The sequence below is a fragment of the Botryllus schlosseri genome, chromosome 8, assembly GCF_051294905.1.
Source record: "Botryllus schlosseri isolate E-star chromosome 8, Bs_hap1, whole genome shotgun sequence".
Taxonomy (NCBI): Eukaryota; Metazoa; Chordata; class Ascidiacea; order Stolidobranchia; family Styelidae; genus Botryllus; species Botryllus schlosseri.
Genome location: NC_137243.1, coordinates 16,176,472 through 16,197,429, shown reverse-complemented (window position 1 = coordinate 16,197,429; position 20,958 = coordinate 16,176,472). Strand labels below are relative to the sequence as shown.

Genomic DNA, 20,958 nt, shown 5'->3' with positions numbered 1-20,958 from the left:
TCAAAAACTTTCCCTCGCATTCATTCTAACCATTGAGTAAGAAACCAGTAACGCGTATCAGTTACCATAGCGATGGCATCCCATTGTTTCTGTGAGGTAGGGTCACATAAGCGAAGCGTTCATGTATGGCGGAAGCAGTAAAATGAAAGCTTCCAGTACTGTTCGTTTGAAGAATTCGTGAGTAACAGTCAGCTTCGACTCCGTACAATATTCGAAACTGTTTTTCTATGTTGCAATCCATGGCAGACTGAACATTTGATGATGTGGAATCTCTGATATTTAATCCAAGCTCAATATGAAAGTGGGATTGTCACGTCGCTTGGAGGCACCCGTCTTTTTCACTAGTGCTGCAAAAGTGAAGATACCTTTCGTGGGCGATGATACAAGGGGAGTAGAACTTGTCGATACTAGATATTACCCAATTTCAAATCCCCTTGAAAAGCATCATCATGAAGTGTCAAAGCACTTTGTTCGTATGGTTAGCCACGACGTTAGATTCGATGATAACGTTGTTCATGAAAGGTGTGCACACTCGATGCCATATAAATCTCAGGACTTTTCCAATCTATACCAACCAAGCTTCACAACAGGAGACAAGCCCAAAAGAGGAGAGTCATTTCCAGGACGATTTGACACAGTTGGATATAATCGTAAAGTACCGGGTCAGTTCAAAAAGCTGAAATATCCTAAAGTTTTCAAGGACCGAAAAGAAGAAAAACCAACACATCCGGCCTTGACTTGTGAAGATTCAAAGACAGATTCGTCAGAAATGGCACTGAAAACAACGAAGAAAACTGAAAACAAAAAGGCTATGACATACATGTCCGATGCTCCAACCGGCACTGTGAAGGACTGGGACCAAGCTATGTTGGAAAAACTTAGCAAAGACACCGCACACTGGATAGTACACGAGGGAGATTTGGCGGGTAATCAGAAATTGAAACTAGACCAATTTCTACGCGAAAAATATGGAGATAATGTCAGTAACACGCACATAGTACGGCCGGACATCAGTGAATCGGATTTGAACAAGAAGAATGAACTAATGGAAGAAAAGCGGCTCAAAATCGCGGAAAGATTGCAGCAACAGGAACGCAAGAAAAATGCAATGAGGAATCACAAAACATACAAAAAATCACTCGCCGAGTACTACAAGTTACCACGGTATTTGTCACGTCAGCAGACGTATGTTTTGTCGTCTAAAAGCGAAGTCAACCAATCTGCTCAGAGTATTGTTGTTAAGCATTTAGAACCGTCGCCACCGCCGAAAATGGAAGACTTCCTTGTAGGAGTGGCGGGACAATTCATTAAGTCCACGGATAATGAATTTGAACAAAGGTTGTATACAGAACAAGCCAAACCAGTTCATCAAGTCGCTAACAATAAATCGAGAGTCGTAATGGACGATTTGACTGAATACAAAGTTGATATGAGACCCCAGTATCCTCTGCACGCTAAATCCTGGACGGGTCAGGACAAGGAAAATAAATCACGGGATACAGCACGAAATCCTCGAACATTCACGAAAGGCATACAGAGATGGGCATCGTTGCCGAAGCCGGCCGATTTCATGTCGGAAAGAGGCCTAAATCCTCCAAGATCTGCAGAAGTGAATATTGAGAGAATTTCTTACGATAAAGTTGAATCTGTTGTCGATAATAGACCGCTCGTGACACTAGTTGAAGAATGGCGTAGTAAATGGAAGTTGGTCGGACAATGGCAGGACATTCCAATTTCAGAGATTCTCATCGACATGGATAGTCTTCACGACAATATCCGTCTTGGTGCCGTTGCAGCATGTGCAATGGCATCGTTACATAAGAAGCCAATCAATGAACTTGCAGCGATAACTGTAGTCTCTTCACATCAATTTACCGGCAAAGAGAAGCAGAAGACCAACACCAAAGGTCACTTGCCAGACGTGCTTTTAAACAAAGTACGTGAAAAACTGGACGACACCAATGACCGAGTAAAATTAGCCGCTGCGATTTGTTTATATTCACTCAATATGACCGATGATAAGATTTTTCAAATCTTGAAGCTTCACATGAACAGCGGTTACAGCTGTGACAGGTTGGCAGCTGCTCAATGCTTGGCCTTGAGCAATGACATTAGCGCTGATGTTATCAGGGTTATCGTGCAATTATTACTGGAAGATAGTGACTCGGCTCCGACAAAATTATACGCAAGCCAGAAAGAGCAAGCAACCATGCTTTTAGTACACCTGAGTAAAAGCACAAATTTGGTACATTCCCTACTTGCTGAGCAATTGAACAGTAGTCGCTGGAGAGATCGCATCACCGCGTGTCAAGTAATCGCAAAACTTGCCGGGAATATCAATAAGGACATGGTGCATAAGTTGACAAATCTAATGTGGGACGATTGGAGTTCGGAAGTTCGAAAAGTCGCCGCGGAAACGTTGGGTCACACTGGTCACGGTAGAGACATCCATTATGAACTGAAAACAAAGCTATCTAATGGTAATGAAGCCGTGAGGATCAATGTGTTGAAGAAGCTGTCACACCTTGGAATCATGACAGCGTCACTACTGCCTACTTTCATGAAATGTTTTACAGATGAATACGTTTCGGTACGAATTCAGGCATGCAAAACTACAGGCACTTTGCAACTTTCCGGAGACCAAATCGGCAAAGAGCTCCTGAATTTGATGGAGTTTGATCCCTCGTGGAAGGTGAAAGCCCATGCAATAATTGCGATGAAAGAAATAGAGTTTTTTATCCAGAAGTCAGTCAAAGCCCTGGTGTGGGCACTTCGGTTCGAAGACGAGCCGGAGGTTCGGACCCAGGCTTGCCTGGCGTTGAGAGTTCATTTTGAGAGAGAGGAACCAGACTATGCCACTTTGGATATCCTTCAGGACAGAGCGCTAGTGGAGCCAGATCCATCAGTTCGGGAAGAGGTCCAAAACACTTTGAAATCATTAGACGCGGCGAGTCAAGGTGACAATATCGAAATGATACGACAAATCAAAAGCGAAGTGAGACGACTTTGTCACAAAGGCGTGATCGCGGCCAAGATCGCCACGTACGAAAAAGAGCTGGATCGCTATCAAAATAAAGTGCACTATATGGGCGCTAACCTTAGCGAGGATACACAATCGCCCAATTCCTCGTATCCTGGTTCTCCGGTTGATATGCTTCGTTTAATGAGTCCACGGTTGGGAACACCCAGACCATTTGTTTCAAAAACACGTCAGCGAGCGACCAGTGGAATGAATAAGTAATTACGAAGCAGCCAAAACAGTTTGGAGTGAAGTGTTTGCCTATCTAATCGATTAGCATTTTGCCTCATTTCAAATGGTCAACACTGTGCTCTAAATACAAATTTATTTTATATGCTTTTGTTCATCGTTCATTACTTAGTAGGAATATAACGCAAGCGACTTCGTTATTGAAGTAGCTTCAACTAGTGTAAAAAAAAACCATTAGGAACTAGGAACTTCTTACCGGTAGTTGTCTTTGTGACCAAGTTCTTATAAGGAGATAGAGAACTTCCATGACTCAAAATGACATTACACACTACACAGCACCGGGGTGTAATGTCCAAGTGGATAGATAAGATGTTCTTGTCATGTTATATGATTACCGATTTGCCCTCTCAAATTCTTAACCAGACTACACCCACGGTGTCCGCAACACAGATTACCCAGAATATCATAACAGCCGATTGAACGTGATTTTCATATTTAGGGACAGGTCTGGCCAATGTCCGTTTGAGCTAGGTATTAATGTTGCAATATCACAGACATCAAAAACCTGTGTTTCATCTGCAGTTTACGTTGTGAAAATGGATTGCATACATGGTATTTTTTACCCAAAGTGCTTGCTTCCAACACAATTATCATAATGCAGATTTGAGTTATGCCTTTTAACCAGAGGTGGTCAGTAACGAAGTACTTCTACTTTTTCGAAGTACTCAAGTAGTTTTCTCCTACTTCTAGTACTTACTCAAGTAAATCTTATCAGACGGAACTTCTCCGTTTTGCTCTTCGACTGAACCAGGGGCATTATGATATGGGGGAGGGCGCGTCATGCCATGGTATTCTCTAAAACGTGGTGTTCGAGTAAACAAGGATTATTATCGCATTTTCATATCAATGCTATCATTCACATCCCATGATGCAGACGACTGCTTATTCTGTCAAAATTGACACCTTTTGGGATGCATCAATATCATTCAAGCTCTCTACACCTTCCGCATAGCTCCATTTGCAGCTTTTGACAGTCCATGCGAACGAATTACGATCGTTTTCACAGCTACTTACTTACTTGAGTAGATTCTTTCGTCGCTACTTCTACTCGGTGTTGGGATCAAGTCACTACCTTCGAGTCACGAGTCATTGCACATTTTGACTCGAGTCAAGTCACTCGATTTTTGGAGGTGACTCGAGTCAAGTCGAGTCAAGTCAAGTCACGAGTCAAGTCACATTTCAAGTCAAGTTGCCTTTTCGAAGCATGTATGAGGCATGATTACGTCATTACAATTTGCTAGCTGTCTGAAATACAGTTTTAGTGGTCATTGATTCCGAACCGATGAACGAATATAAAGTTAAATATACACACAAGCATGCGCTGTATCGCTCACATATGGCCTACGTAATTGCGTAGCCTCAGTTTATAGTTACCAGCCAAAATATAGAATATAGAAACGAATTGATAAGATGCAATACATTACCCATTTACAAATAGATATGACAGGCTACCATTCGAGCCTGCGCCAATGGACTATATAAACTATATTCGACTTCAATTTCAATAAAACAAGAGGTTTGGTTAACAGAGAACAGAAATAGACGTTTTGATATTCTATTACTTCACTACTAGAGTTACGACAACTTAAGCTGTAAGCTTCGATAACCTCGTTGGCCGTCAATTTATTTGTGAGAGAACAATCGAGGCTCGGTGAAACGCACGGTCATTGAATGATTGGTCGATCTCACGGGTTACACAAGCGTTTCGCAAACAATCCGAACATATCCAAGATAGGCTACAGTGATTCTTATCGACACCGATTACTTGATGACTTGAAATTGACTCGTGAATTTTGCTCCGGGTCACGAGTCAATCCTCATTTCTGATACGCCAAGTCAAGTCAAGTCATGCAAAAAAGGTGACTCGAGTCAAGTCATGACTCGAGTCATCCCAACACTGCTTCTACTTGAGTAGCTTTCTTGACTACTTCGACCACCTTTGCTTTCAACTATGTCCTCGACCATTCCGTGAAGTAATATTCGCCGATCTCTGTTCCAAATGTAGCAACTGGTAAACTTTGGAATCGCAAAATGGATCGATTGAAATGTAATTCTGAGTACATATTCACTCGAAATCCATGCTGCAGCGTTGTGAATCAGACCACACATTATTGTATGTATACCAGACATGGGGTGATTACTTCATGAATGTAATCGATTGCAATTACGATTACTTCCGAATGACGCGATTACGATTACGAGCAATTACTACTAAATAAATACAGTCCATCCTCAAGATTACCGGACCACGACTGACCTATCGATCTCGCTTCCCATGACATGCCGCCCTATTTCTTGTCGCTTCCTTTTTCTATACTATCTTCTTTACTTTCATTCAGTGTGCATGCCTCCTCTTTACATCGCCTAGGCCAAGGTGGGTGTCCGATTCCATAGACAACTCCTAGTCGCTTCGACATCTTCCTTTCTTTTCATTGTATCGCATTTTTTGTGGTGTATTGAACTGATAAAATTGCTAATAAACCAATGATGATGATGATGATGATAATTACAGCAAAATCAGGAAGTAGTCGATTACGATTACATTGGAAAAGTAATCACGATTACTCACGATTACATTTATTTTGCATTTCAGAAGTTATATTGGAAGACAATATATGGATTGCGCTGAAAAGGCCTAATGAGATAACAAACTTCCTTTAAAAAAGATGCGTCATTTGCTTGTTACGTCATAATGTACCCATTGCCCATATTTATAGAGGACGATTTATCGCACCCAACCAATTGCATTCTTGCCAGGTCGATGACTGCCGCACCACAAATTTCCCAATAGGGTGGGGAGCGAGCTCGGAGGGGACTCAAGAGTATTTCCGTAAACCAACATAAATTATAGAGTATTCTCGAAAGATTTAATTAAATTGAAAATGCTCTCCAGATAAGCTGGATTTTGGAATGCATACGTCTCCCCCTCAACGAAAAAGCATACATAATTTATAGTAGGCATGCATTTAAAACAAATGGTTGTTTAAAACACATTCTTTTAAAAAAAGACTTTAAAAAAAACTAAATTGTGTTTTTTTTAAGTTGTAAAATTATGCCATAATTGTGTAAATGCTTTCCACCCGATTTGGCCGACGTACATCGATATGAGATGGTTGGAAATCCTCAAAATAGTCGGTTCAACAGTTATAGTAGCCTACAGATATTTCGTCAAAGGAGCTATATTTATCCTATATTTCCAATTGTCAATGTCAATCCACATCGGTGACGTCAAGGCTTGAAAAAAAATAAAAAACATGTTTTAAACAAGGGCATGTTGTAAACATGTTCGCTTTAAATTAATTTTTGTTTTAAATGCAACCCTAATTTATAGCAACAGGCATTTAGGTTCAGTCAATACCGTGCCACGACACACCAAAAGACAAATGCAATTTCGACCAACACGCGTCTTCACGGAGTGTGCTACTAAAAACAGACCTTGGCCGAAACTTAGGGTATGTGTCCATTGTCAATAACCGCGCTACGTGGGCGTGACTAATAGTCCAGTCCTTCCAATCCGAGCCCACAATGCAAATGCCACCCGGGCACCCACAGAGCAATAAAGACATGACAATTTGTGTGTGCGTTTCACGAGAGTTTTTCTTTTAGTCTGCTACGTTAGGGATACAACAATATATTTTGATTATATAACATACCGGAAATCACGAATTAACAACATACACTAAAGTAATTATAACAAGATAACAGACGTTATAATTATGAATCACGTGCCCCCAGCTCTACACGTAAATCTGACCATCGAGGGCAGAGAGAGAGAGATGAATAAAAATTAATAATAATGTAATGCGATTACCAATGTTACTGACGAATTCATTCTTCAACTTGAAATTATCATCCTGTGGGGGACAAAGACTAACGTTTGGACTGGGGGACGAATAGCTGTTTTGGTCCTGATTCTAGCTACAACCCACGCTAACATGATATATAAGCCCATGGCTATGGCGGCAGGTCCCAATGTTGAGTAAAGAATTATGACATAACGATTAGCGCATGTTTCAAGTAGAGTCATATGAGAATAAGATACATAAGAATATAAAATTCTGCCTTCAACTTAATACAGATAATGTACTGCAAGCTGCCGCTACGAGAAACGGCAAAAACGGCTCGGTTGTGATATATATCAGCAACTGTTGATTTTGATTGCTTCGTTTTGGAAACCGCAATGTTATATTTGACGAATACGAAATTTCAAATCTCTGTCCGGTGTACGTACGTACTACATAGGCCTACTGCTCGCCAAGCAGCAACGGTCAAACTGCGTTTGCATAACCAAACATCAATACACAAGTTACTTGGTAGAGTGGTGATTAAATATCCTGCTCCGGGGTACTGGCGTGTGGAACGGGTTGATAACCTGATATACAGCACGGCGGGTGTTCTTACAATCACACGAATGTACATGACGTACATCGGATATCTATTTACTGTGGATACTTCTTACGCAATGACTAACAAGGCTAATAGGCTACTTCTGACGTAATTATGAACAATGGCGTTTAAAAATCAGACGTTTGTGTTATCATGAAAAAGGTATAATACATCTTCCTTGTTCATGAATGTTCAGTTTATGTCATCAACTATAGTCCTTGTACAAATAAAAAGTAATCGTTCTTTCACAAAGAAATCGATTAAATATGGGAAGTAGTCGATTACGATTACTTCGGAGTTTTTTCGAATGTAATCGATTGCGATTACGATTACTTAAAAATGCTGTAATCGTCGTAATCGATTACGATTACTAATCGCGATTACCCCATGTCTGATGTATACCCAACTTCACAGATGTACTGCCTGATAGATCTCTCGCCTCCCGATCTAACCCACACTCCTCAACTTCACATCGCAAAAAAGCGACTGACCTTTAACCAAGCATGAGCACTAGGTCAATTTTCATTTATTACAAAGAGTAAAGGAAAGCAGTTACTTTGGACATAACTCACGACATCTGGCAATACAAGCAGCCAATAAGCCATCGCGGCTGTGGGTTTCACAATCACCATGCAACCCCATGTAGTGTGTCATTCGGCCCAGTTTCACTAAACCATTCAAGTCAGAAATCGTTCCACGCAGCAAGAACAGGATGATCAATATTTCGCCGTCTGAACCGGAATCTCTCGTTCAAGACCGGGATTTCAGCTCAAGCACGGTTTTATGGCAGAAACTCGAACGGCGGATGCCGAGGAACGATATCGTTTTGGTCACGTTACGCTATTATTTCGACAAACCCTCTTTTTTCGCCTCTGTTTCATATATTAGCAGTCTCCACATTTTAACAACAAACACCTCCGCCTCATCGTCCAACACCATGGACACATCCTCGTATATCCTCTCCGGCGGGCTCTTGGACATGATCTTGCTGCAGATAAATTCCACCAGCGTTGGCTCCTCCTCGCCGATATACTCTGAAATCTTTTTGGTGATCCACGGCTTGATGCGTTTGTCCATGAGCCCGGGGTCGATCATGCCCCAGTCGAGGTTGTAATCGAACAGGTCCTCCTTCTTTGTCGGAATCTTCTCGATAAGGGCTCGCACCATCTTGCGTTTGTCCTCCTGCGAACGCATGGCGTTCCTCTCCTCGTGACTGTACTCGATCGGCACCAGCTTTCTCTTCTTGGGCACTTCCTCCTCGTCGTCGTCCTGGTTGAAAACATCGGACACTTTCAGCCGCTTTCGCTGGCCGGCGCTCTGCAGCTGCATGACGGGCTCCGTCCTGCCGGAGAAAGGCTGCGACACGCCGTCCATCGTGAATTGATTTTCGAAACTGCCCGGAGAGTCCTCCTGCTCGACGATCTCGGTTCTGATGACACCGTCCGATTCCTCCTCGGATTCGTTTCCGTTTCTCTCGACTGGTTCGAAGGAGTTCAACATTTCCTTTTTCACTTCGTCTTTCACGGGAGCTGCCGTAACCACAGAGTTTTCCGGATCGTCCTCGACAGGCACAAGATTCGCCGTCACGAGACGCGGCCGTGGCGATTTACCACTGTCGGATTCATCCCCGCTTTCGCTAGACCCCGATGCAGACTTCTCTTCTTCGTGATCCGATTCCGAATCGGAACCCGACGAAGACGAAGAGCTCGAAGAATTCTCTTTTTTCACCGGCGACGGTTCTTTGACCGGCGGCGGCGTGTCAGGCTTCAACAACGGTTGCCATACATTCTCAGTCTCTTTCACGGCTTTCGCGATAGCGCTGTCTGGGTCAGGATGGTTTTCTTCCACGAGTTTCTGACGAAGTGCTTCGATTTCCTCTTGCTCTTTTTTCCTGTCTTTTGTGTCCGCTTCCTGCTCTCTGCTCCATTCGCGTCTACGCTTGCTCATCGCGCCCCCCGTGTAATACTTGGGGTCCATTTTCAAATCGTCATAATCGGCCAGGAATTCCTGCAACCTCTTCGCTTCGCGCATCATCTCCTTCCGCATCATCGCCTCGCGTTCGTCGCGCTTGTCGTATTCTCTCTTTTTACGACGCTCGCGCAGCTCCCACACCCGCAGCCTCTCCTGGTACGCCTGCTCCTTCTCTCGGATTTTCCGTTCCATCCTCCTGCGTTCGTGAGCTTCGTCGTCTTCCGTGTCGTCGTCTCTACGCCTAGGCGACCGCGATCGTGTGCGTCTGATGCGAGACGTTCGATGCAGCGACCTGCTACGAGACCTTCTACGGGGTGGTGTTCTAGTTCGGCTTAAACGCACCGGACTGCGACTCCTCCGTAAGGTACTGCGCGTCGGGGGCGATCTGTGTCTTGATGTAGATCTGTGCTTTTGAGGTGTACGGTTACGTTCCTCTTTCCGTTGCTTTTCGCGGTCCCGCTCTTCTCTCTCCTTTTGACGGGCCTTCTCGCGCTGCCTGTCTTCTTCCTTGCGCTCTCTCTCGATTTTTTTCTTAATCTCTTCCTCCCGCTTTTTTTCCTCTTCGCGCTGCTTCTGGGTGGAACGGAAAGATCGGATTTCTTCGCTGATATAGTCTTTCTTGCTTTCATCCAAATCTAATTCTTTAAGGTTTTCTTCGACGTTGTGACTCTCTCTAACCACAGGCTCCTCGATTTTCGGGACACTAGGCTTGGATCGCTGTGCTAGTTCACCGGGAGCGGCCGAATTCAACTCAACTGCATATTCTTTTAATAAAACGTCTAACGCGTGTTTTACTGCGACGATGTCAGGGGGCGGCAAGTCAGGTTTACCCTCCTTTCTCATACCGTTGTCTTCCTTCCATTTATTCAAAATATCTTGCGTCTTAGCGTCAACTTTGACCCTAAGTTTTTTATCACCGAGTTCAAAATCGTGTAGCAGATGCATAGCGCGCAACGCCGCGTCCGGTTCCTTATATTCGCAAAAGCCGAACGCCTGCAGCTTTCCAGAGGCACCCTGCACACGTTTCCAGGCAAACACGTTCCCGCATTTCATGAGCATTTGCCGCACAAGCGTATCAGAAGCGCGCTCAGTAATATTGCTCACAAACACAGTTATAGGCGGATTCTGCGCAGCTTCGCTGGCCGCCTCCTCCGCTTTTTGAGTTAGTTGAGCTGCGGCATGTTGCTGTACCGCGTGTACAGCGGATCGCTGTTGCAAGGCACTGAACGTTTGTACGACTTGAGGCCTGGGCGGTGCGGCGATTGTATGGATCGGATTGGCTGCAATCGGTCGCATCATGATGCTGCTGGCGGGTATGACAGTCACGTGCCTGACAGGAGCGACCTGGACCATCATCGGCTGCTGTTGAACCGGATGTACGACAGAGGTAGCGTACAGCCCTCCAGGCAAGACTGGTCGAAACGACATTCCAGACGGTAGCAGTGTTACTTACTTCATGTAAACACTGTAGTCAATTTGAAAATCTAAAGTGATAATATCCCGGTGTCATTATTGTCAATACGTACAGCACAGGTATAAAAAAGACGCACGGTGGATGAATTTTATTATTATATGAACAAATATATGTAATTAATTTCAATCGCAAGATGCATACCAGAGAGAGAAATGGATATATAAATTCAATTTCTATCGTACGACGTGTAACAAAGAATGTAAAAAGATTCATTGCAGATCTTGCGACTAGAACTGCATTACAGATTTGCTCAACCAACACAGCTCTTTCACTAAGAGAATTATAGGAATAAAACTTGCTAGTCATGACTTTTAATCAGGATTCAATATATTGGTGATGAATTTGCCCTAGAAGTCCAATTTATTTCATTCTCACATTCCTTCTTGGAAATATAACACAAATAGGCAACGAAACCAAGACCTCTGGCATTATTATAACCTATTAGTTATTGTAATATTGCACATATGCTGCACTACAATCAAGCAACACGTCGATAAATGCAGATATCAAATGCTGACACCAAATGCCTATCACACTACAATTTGCATGACAAGACAGTCCGTCCTCAAGACTACCGGACCACAACCTGACCTATCGATCTCGCCCTCCATGACAAGCCACCCCATTTTTGTCGCTTGCTTTTTTTCTATACTATCTTGTTTTACTTTTCAGTGTGCATGCCAGAGATGCCACTCCTGGTTTTTTCCACCCAGATTTGGGTTTTTCGAGCATCACCTGGGTTTCAGGGTTTTTGTGCTTGAAATCTGGGTTTTTTCAACATCATGTTTGTCAGGTCAATTTGACGGCGCAAAATTGATTATTAGATTAGTAAGATATTCTAATGTTGACGGATTCCACTGTGATTGAAACGGTAGAGTCCAAAGAGACCCATTTACTATTAAAATGAGAGGTCTTGGCGTGACGCAATAGAGCTTCATTGAATACTGACACTAGGTCGCAGAAAGTCATGCTCACAGGGCAACTCTGACTTAGGACTTGAATGCTACCGGTAGCGCTGCAACAAATTCGTTTTGTGTCAGTAAATAGTATTTAACTGCTGTAAAGTATGCAATTTATTCAAAGGGAAAAACCAATTGTTGATCTAACTAATTTACCATGTTGACATCAGACTATATTCACTTACAACAGGGACACTCAAAGAGAGACAGTTCGGGAAACCGGGCAAGTTATTCAGAGTGAGAGGGGTTTGTTAAATGCTAACGTACTCTTAATTTCATGATTTGGCAGTTTCTTTTTTGACTAATCATCCCAGATAAAAGTGTTTGTCCCAGGTTTAATGAATCGACAGCTATTTTCGATCCATCTGGTCAGCTCGCAGTCACTAGAACTACCGGTACCCTACAATCATCCTCACGATAGATGGGGATTAGCATTGTTACTAACATTACGAATATATAATACACTACGTATTGACCCCCCATACCGAATGCCTGGTAGCAATGTGTCGAGAGGAAAATCTCATATTTCGATGGATTTGCTCATTTAACTGAGCATCATGCATATTATAGTATGAAAATGAACCGTTGGGATTTCAATATCAAGGGCTAAAACTTCCTCTATGTCCGTATAACTGTCATTGATGACTCTCAGTCACTGTTTTACAGCTATATCATAGAAATTTGAGTGAAATAGAGGATCTGGGTTTTTTTAACGTCCAAATCTGGGTTTTTCCAAAATATCTCAGTGGCGTCTCTGGTGCATGCCTCCTCTACATCGCCTAGGCCAAGGTGGGTGTCTGATTCCTAAGACTACTCCAAGTCGCTTCGACACCTTCATCTTTTTCATTGTATCGCATTTTCGTGGTGTATTGAACTGATTAAAATTGCTAATAAACCAAACTGACTGAACAGTGATCACAGTCGGTGCCTGACTTGGTATAGGAACTGGACTTGCATTGGGAAGAAAATGACACCAAATACGATAGCAACCTAGCCACAGATTACATTGCAAAATGGAACGGAGCTGACTTGAATGTAAGATAACTTGAATTGATAGTCAGCCAGCATAAAAATTTTGAGTTGATAGTCTGCTTTATCCTCAGTCTTGGAATAATGATATATTGTCGCTGTGCAATCAATCAGTTTTATGAATATTTTCATCGTTTCAAAACACCACGAAACTGCGATACAATTAAAACATAGAAAGGTGTTGAAACAATTCAGTGGAGTAGTCTTCAAGAGTAGCTGATGTATATTTTATACATTTTGAGAGAATTAAGGTTTTCATTTTCTTTCGGTCATATCTTTGCCATGGATAACTTTGAAACAAGCATAGCCATGGCCGAAACAAACTTTACAAAAACTTCATTTTTTTCAAAATTCGAAAATGGACAGGAGCTGCTTCGATTCCCGCAGCGACAATTATCACTATGTGCTTCATCACAGCTTATTTTGTCAAATGATTCCTGTAATATCAATATACATAGAAGGCAGTTACTGTGATGTCATGACTGTACTTGTATTGTTTCCACAAGGTGGGTTGGTGGGCCATTCAACAACTATATAATGCCAATACTGAGATTCTAAAATGGAAGTACACTTTGTAGAACTATAGAACTATTTTACAGTAGGCCTACAGTCCTATCAGAATAAGGTCTGGTAGTAAGTTCATGTTACCAACATGGCCACCAGAGTGACAGAGTCTAGGATGTCCTTCTAGCAGCACTGTAAGTACATGAAAGATGCGCCTCTAAAAACTATATCATCCACCCTATCTATATATTCGACTATAGGGCTAGGCTATACCCTTACTTTAAGGCTGTAACAATTTCGATACTATCCCGTCTGTAGACAAAATCGTAACTATTATGTCTTGCATAAATAGTTCACAAGGCGCGACAATCAACATTCAAGTATAGTGAAAACTTGAAACTAAAATTATAAGAACGGGAGCTCAAATTTCCGTCAGTTTGCTACCATTTATACGGTACGTATTGGAAATCAATCGCTTTCATTGATGAAAGCGCAATAAAAGATCGCATTTAGTTATGAGATTCCTGTGACTGTGAGCAGCGGCGCCATTGCCAGACCACTTCACCACAGCTTTCAAAATTATAACACAAACTAAAATCACGAAGCCAGAACGGAAAAACCAGCCCGACACTGCTGCCGGATTCGCGAAATTTACACTTCGCTGCCGCTGGTGCGAGCGTGGATATCAGTGACGTCACACGAACATTCACAGATTGAGACGTGACGTTCGCAACGCAAACGAATTTTTGTCACCATCTACATTATATAGTAATAATCCAGAAGTTATTTTCAGAGTTACCAAACGTAACTTGTCCGGTGCAAGCTCGAAACTACCTCAGATGAGCAGCTTCAATACAAAAATCCAGTTCTGGATTTGAGATTAAAATCCAAGTACCAAGTCGAAATCCAAGGTATACTTCGTATCGTGGCTATATCTAAGTCTAAGTAGTGTAATGACTGAAAATCGCTTAAAGGTCGATTGAAAATGTAAAGTTCCGTGAAATTTCATGCCCATATGAAAATGTAAGACATTCTTAAACCGGTATCTGATCCCAAATTCGACCAAAGTTATTTCATCATTTGTCAAATCCAAATCCGTGCCTATCTCCGTAAACAACCAGCGTTATATGGCTCACCCGTGTAATATAATAATTTATACCAACCTACATAATTATATGCTATGAAACGGTAAATGGCTACTAAATTGACATAGTAAACAAGTCGCTCTCGATGATATCCCTTGATTCCTAACACACCAGTAGTACAAGAACAACACGACGGTGCGAATCCCTAGGCGACAAAGGGCACTGGCGAGGTAGAATACGGCTTCGGACTAATATGTGCAATTGTGCATTGTGCATGTGCACTTGGTGCAATGCATCTACCGTGAGGAGGCTGTACATTTTTACAGCTCTCACACAACACAGAACAAGATATTCGGCCGATTTTAGTCTTAGACTCAAGACCGAGGTCATTTTCTCAGTGATAGGAGTGTTCTAGAAGCAATATGCGTTAACTGCTTGGACGCGTAGCCAACTTCAAGGAGGCATTTAAATATGAAACACCAGATATTGCGTGACATTTGTAAAGGGGGCTGTGGAGTGGGATAATCGTTAAACTTTCACCAACGGAGAAACATGTACTGGCCGAAGTCATAGTTTGGTAACATGCTAAATGAACCAAATGTTGCCAAAACTACCATCGCAGTCGCAGAAGTTTCGAAGTTCACTAACTTGATTTCTTTCAGTGAGCACAATAGGTTGATTCAGGTGTTAATAATAATAATATTAGCAACTAAAAACGAAATAAACGGACAAAAATAAATATAAATTAACAGGAATGTTGGAATCGGGAGATCTGTGAAGAAAGTATTAGTCGGAGCTGCAGTCGGTATAATGAAGATGTTGAGTCGGAGGTAAAGTAAGCCGACGACTCCGCAGTTCTGGTTTTGAATAAGATACGTTGTTGGGAAAGCATTTACAAAGCCATTGCGACTTTTATGCAGACGGTTGGGTGGGGCGTTACGACGGGTCAAGTCCAGCAACACTTGCCAATGTTATAAGTGCTTATTTTTGTGTTATGGGGACTATTTTGAAGATCTTTTAGCTGCAGTGAGAATACAGGCTTTCGGAAGAAAATGGCTGCTGCCAAGAATTATTTCTAAATATTATCTTTAATTTGAGATCACATCATATTTAGAGCTCAGTGCCTCTTCAACGTTGCTTCGGCGAGACGCTGAATGGGCGCCACGATCAGCGTATTCGAACCATTATAATGCAATACCACAGCGACATTTTCAAGTCTCCAAGCCCTATCGCCGCTTCGTGCCGTTTTTCTTGGGGCATAGGCGCCAACTTACGAGGTGACCAAGCCATAATCGTTACATTAAATAAGAATAGGACGCAGTGGCGGCTCGTGACAATATCGGGTGGTGGGGCAAGGGCTGCAAGCGACTTTTTATTAAGATGACGTCACAATGGCGTTTTCCAACGTAAACAAGTAACTTAATGATGGTACGGTAACATGAATTTGCCGGCAACAGTGATTTTAACGTATGTGCCACGAGAGGTCCGCCGGTGAGCTGTGACTTAAAGTGTGGTAACTGCGTAAACGGCGTACGGAACAAAGACTCAACACGGTTCATGTTCGCACTAGACCTGGAAATGACTATAACTCGAGAGATAGCGTAAGCCTAACTGGAAAGGTCAACGAGTTCGGACAGATACGCAATTGTTATCTCATAGATTGGGCCTGTCATATTGAATCCAAAACATCATTCTGAAGAACTAAAAATAGCAGCCTCGGAAATTCGGTCTCGGTACAGCATAGGAGATTTTGGCCTTGAAACTGGAGACTGTAACACGACACATACGGCTTTATTACTGTCTATAGGTCTGCTGCGAAATCGCCTTTGGAAAATATATTACCGAATAAATACGTGGATGAAAGCTTTAAACTTAGTACACTGTTACATGACATCATCGAGAAGTGGTCTCATGGCCCTTTTCGGTATGGTACACTGTCAAAATTATTGCGAACAGACCAACACCGAATTTTGCGCAAAATTTACTGAGGAATAGGCTGATCAAGTGATCAGCTGTTAGCCGCCATCGAAAACGAAATAGCTATCGCGCTTGACAGCAGGGGTTGTGAGCAAATGGCTTGAAGGCCACAATTTCACGGTGAAATTGACATTGGAGAATATAATATCAAAGTAAATATTTGAATGCAAACTGAGAATGATATCATCATCTCAGTTAACGTTACCGCAGATACACCGGCTTTTGCGTGAAATCCGCAATGCGTTGTATGCTAAAGTGTCAGATCGGAGCACATCTCTACCATACTCGACCTTGATAACGAAATTACTGCCCTAATCACTGAGTGTCAACCTTGAGACTTTGCACAGCGTTCGATACTAAAACCAAGACATACCGTGCAAAAGCTTATGACGGATCTAGGTAAGGAGCATCGTTAAAATCAATACATACCAATACCGGCTTTGCGTATAATCTGTTAGCGATAAATGACGAGTCAGCTCTCACTCGAATTAGGAAACGAAATTACCACTAAAACAGTTCAGTGACAAACTTAAAACTTGGTACAGCATTCGATACTAACATTAAGACTTACCGTGCCAAATTTCATAACCGATCTCAGTATTGAACATCGTCAAAATCAATGGATACCAATACCGGCTTTTGAGTAAAATCTGTTTGCGATACATGACGGATCAGCACACACTCAACTTCGGAAACGGAATTACTACCCTAAACTTTAAGTAGAAACCCTGAAACTTGGGGCAGTGTTAAATACCACCATCACGACATGACATACCAAGTTTCAAGAGTTTTCATGGTGTGAAACACCATCAAAATCGACCTATACCAGCAAAGGTCGACTAAACGCATATTACGGTAATCGAGTTCAGATATAGATACGATTGTTACATCACACCTTAGGGGCGACCAGGCATATTTGCCCCGCTTGCTCGGCCATTTTACGAATAGGAGAGAGTAAATCACCATTTCTTTAGTGTGCGCGGCTTTGAGAGAATAGACAGTGAAAGCTTGTTATGAGCGCTACCGGGGCATGCCCCGGCTAGGCATTCGCAAAGCGAAAACACGGAAGAGAATTCGATTTTCGCAGAGACTTCGCTATATATGGGCATTTACAAGCGAAAGGACAAGAAGAATACGATTTTCGCTGTGATTTCGGTAGATATAGATTGGTGTGCGTCTATAAATGGTAAAGAATTGTTATTGAACAGAATATTAGGGGGGGGCAATGCCCCAGTTGCCCTATAGGACGAGCCGCCACTGATAGGACGTTATTTTTGTCCTTGATCTTTTTGTGGCACATGCACCGATATACTCCAAAAATGCTCTGCGGACGTAAATCGGGAAATCCATCGGTGCTGCCAAAATCGTTATTTTAATCTGCAAAGAATTGCCGCGATGCTACTCGACGTTAATTACATCGATGCAACACAAAATTATCAGAGACATAAATTCTACTTTTGAACGGGATCCTTCTATATTCCAATGAATTTATCGCCGTCGGACGGACTGGTAACTATTTTGAATGATCGTACCGTTTCAAGATTCCATTCAATAACCCGACTGTATTGTTTGATATTAGTGAGTGCATGATCTGTATTAAAACGTCACATGAGTTGTTACGCCGTACTAGCGTTACATTTAAAACAAACGGTGTTTTAAAACAATTCGTTTGGATCATGTTTTGAACAGTGTTTTAAACAAAGGCCTTAAAAACGCGAAATTGTTTTTTTTTTTCAAGTTGAAGAGCTTCTTGTAGGTACAGAACTTCAATATACAATTTAATAGTATATTCATATTGAAATGAACCCGAATTCAATTTTTTCAAGTTGTAAAATTATGCCATAATTGTGTAAATACTTTCCAAAAACCATGTTGTATGATCCTACAATTACCACCCGATTTAGCCGACGCATATAGATATGGGGTGGTTGGAACCCTCAAAATAGTCGGTTCAACAGTTATAGTACATATATTTCGTCAACAGTTATAGTACATATATTTCGTCAAAGGACCTATATTTACTCTATAATTTTAATTGTCAATATATGATGACGTCACAATTGAATATTCCTGACGGCGTGGCTTAAATAAAACATGTTTCAAATTAGGGCCTTGTTTTGAAAAACAACCCTACGCTGCGGACATCTGCGGCTTAGTGAAGTGCGTTCTAATGCGACCACGACGTCACCGCTAATGAGCGATTGTGACGTCACAAGACTCAACCACCTCGTTTTAAAATAAAAATAGGCGCCAACGTAGCCTACATAATACAGGGGTTTTATGAGCAATGTTCCCTCTAAGCTGCGCGCGCGCGCAGTTGCGCAGTGCTGAAACGGTCTCTGTACACAGAAAGAAAATCTAAGCTGCGCACAAGAAAGCAGAAGTGATGACCTTTTTTCATAGTCGTTACGCACTGTTATCCAAGGGACAACGCAGTGAGTTGGTGAGTGCGCGCAGACTCGTGAAAAATTAGAGGGAACATTGGTTATGAGCAACGAGCATGAGCCTTTGACCAGGCAAGAGTAGACCTGGAGTTAATATAACCATTTTCATTTTAAGGCGAATTGGCATAATCGCATATCATTTTAAATAAGACAGCAAGCAAACAAGCAAATATCGAGAGCAGTAATAAGCAACTTTCTAGTTCGTTCAATTACCTTGAAGTATCCGCACGGGGCAAATAATATCACCTTTTTGCAAATTCATCCTACGTTAATTGCGTAGACGAGGACTGGTTTCATTTCTATGAAAAGAAATTTACTGAGAGTTTTTGCGTGTCAGTCGCCATCTCGTGCAAAATCGCTGGCACCAGCAGCTCCGGTCAAAACGAAAAGCGCCACACCGTATATCTACGCGAAAAGGTGGTAATGGCTATGACGTCGAACACTATTTATAACTGTCGAAGATGATACGACAAAGCACAGGCAATAGCGAGAATAGGCTGATCTGATGACTGAGTAGTGACTGTTTCGACGACGAAACACATGAAGTGTGACTTCATTATTACCGAAAATGTTCATTCGTCCGCCGCCCTGCTCTTTAGAGTTGAGAAAAGATTAGGCTATACATACCGCAGTAAGTTGATTTCTAGTTCGACCCTGCAACGCCTACAAACATTTACTGGAGAATGGCAAAAGCATTAATCTATCAAGCCCCTAGCCTGAATCGTCATCCTCGTTAAGTCTACGGTCGTGCGCGATACGTTTCGTTCGCTGAAAGCCGGGCGAGCTACCAGCACACAAACAAGTCAAAATCGTATCTAGATGTGGGTTTCCCGTTTCTGGAGATTGGTCGAATAAAATATATAATACAACAGGGACTGGGCGAAATCAGGTAGCCTATCTGCGTGGCTCGATTCCGAATCGAGTACATCACTAGCCATGTCTTTTATGCGACCACAAAACATTTGCCAGCTATACATCGCATTATAGGGTATGGTATATTTTCGACCATACCAAGTTCATAGCTCTTTGAGGAAATGCTGCGAGTTCATCACTCAATCATATAAATTAGGGCTGCCATATTTTGAAATCCGCGAAAGAGGACAGTAACACACTATGAAACGCGAGTATTTTATGGAAAACGGTGATCCGTCAAAACGGGTATTTTTTTCGAGTCGTCTTTTTCGCGTCAATTGCATGGAATTGCTGCCGATATCACAATTTCTACTTGTCTCTCATGTCAAAACACTCACGGTAATAGAAGAGGACATTTGGGCGTCCTCCGAGCACATATGGTATCCATACAGAAATGTCATCCGTCCTACCGCGCGTAGTTTGTTTTGTTCATGTCCTTTGATATGACCGATCGAGGCTTCAAGGTCACCACGATGGGCAAGATGTATCGAAACTATGCTCTCTGCACTATGCAGTACTCAAGTAACGGGTCCACCAAGACCCAAAACGGTTTTACCCTATCCAGAATGAAAAGGAGTCGAGCCCTCGCATCCTTTGTTGGCAAAATCTGAAATCTTGACTCGCCTCGTTGTCACAATAAATGACCCCCGAAAGAGGTTCTCTAATTACGCAATTGCCGAGAATCTGATTCCAACTCCTATCACTATCGAGCTCCCCCACAATTACACTCACAAGTTCGGGCAGACAAAAATTCTACAATCAGAGTCGGGGGATTAAGTATTTGGCATGTGGCTCCAATGCGATTTACCAAGAGCAGTTCAGCTACACCCAAAATCATACTCACCTAACAGTAACACACCGTCACGTGTTCTGTCGCAGACGCTCCAGACACAGCGCGGTCCCGGCAGTATCATGACAGAGGTTTTTTCCCCACGGAAGCAAAGTCAAA

The 20,958-nt window shown here is 42.4% G+C and overlaps 2 protein-coding genes across 2 annotated transcripts; one reads left to right on the top strand and one right to left on the bottom strand.

The window, feature by feature from the left end:
* The first annotated feature begins 85 nt into the window (after positions 1-85).
* LOC145444976 (HEAT repeat-containing protein 4-like) lies at positions 86-3,353 on the top strand. The gene has a single exon (XM_080323055.1). The coding sequence runs from the start codon at positions 296-298 to the stop codon at positions 3,239-3,241; it is 2,946 nt and encodes a 981-aa protein (XP_080179181.1). The 5' UTR covers positions 86-295; the 3' UTR covers positions 3,242-3,353.
* A 4,811-nt stretch (positions 3,354-8,164) lies between these two features.
* Positions 8,165-20,815, bottom strand: LOC145444977 (RNA-binding protein 25-like). The gene is made up of 2 exons (XM_080323056.1): positions 19,311-20,815; positions 8,165-11,109 (listed from the first exon to the last, which is right to left on the bottom strand). The coding sequence occupies exon 2, from the start codon at positions 11,051-11,053 to the stop codon at positions 8,498-8,500; it is 2,556 nt and encodes an 851-aa protein (XP_080179182.1). The 5' UTR covers positions 11,054-11,109; positions 19,311-20,815; the 3' UTR covers positions 8,165-8,497.
* Positions 20,816-20,958: the final 143 nt, after the last annotated feature.

Coding starts and splice junctions, on each gene's coding strand:
- LOC145444976 (XM_080323055.1), top strand. CDS start 296: ATGAAAGTGGGATTGTCACGTCGCTTGGAGGCACCCGTCTTTTTCACT.
- LOC145444977 (XM_080323056.1), bottom strand. CDS start 11,053: ATGTCGTTTCGACCAGTCTTGCCTGGAGGGCTGTACGCTACCTCTGTC.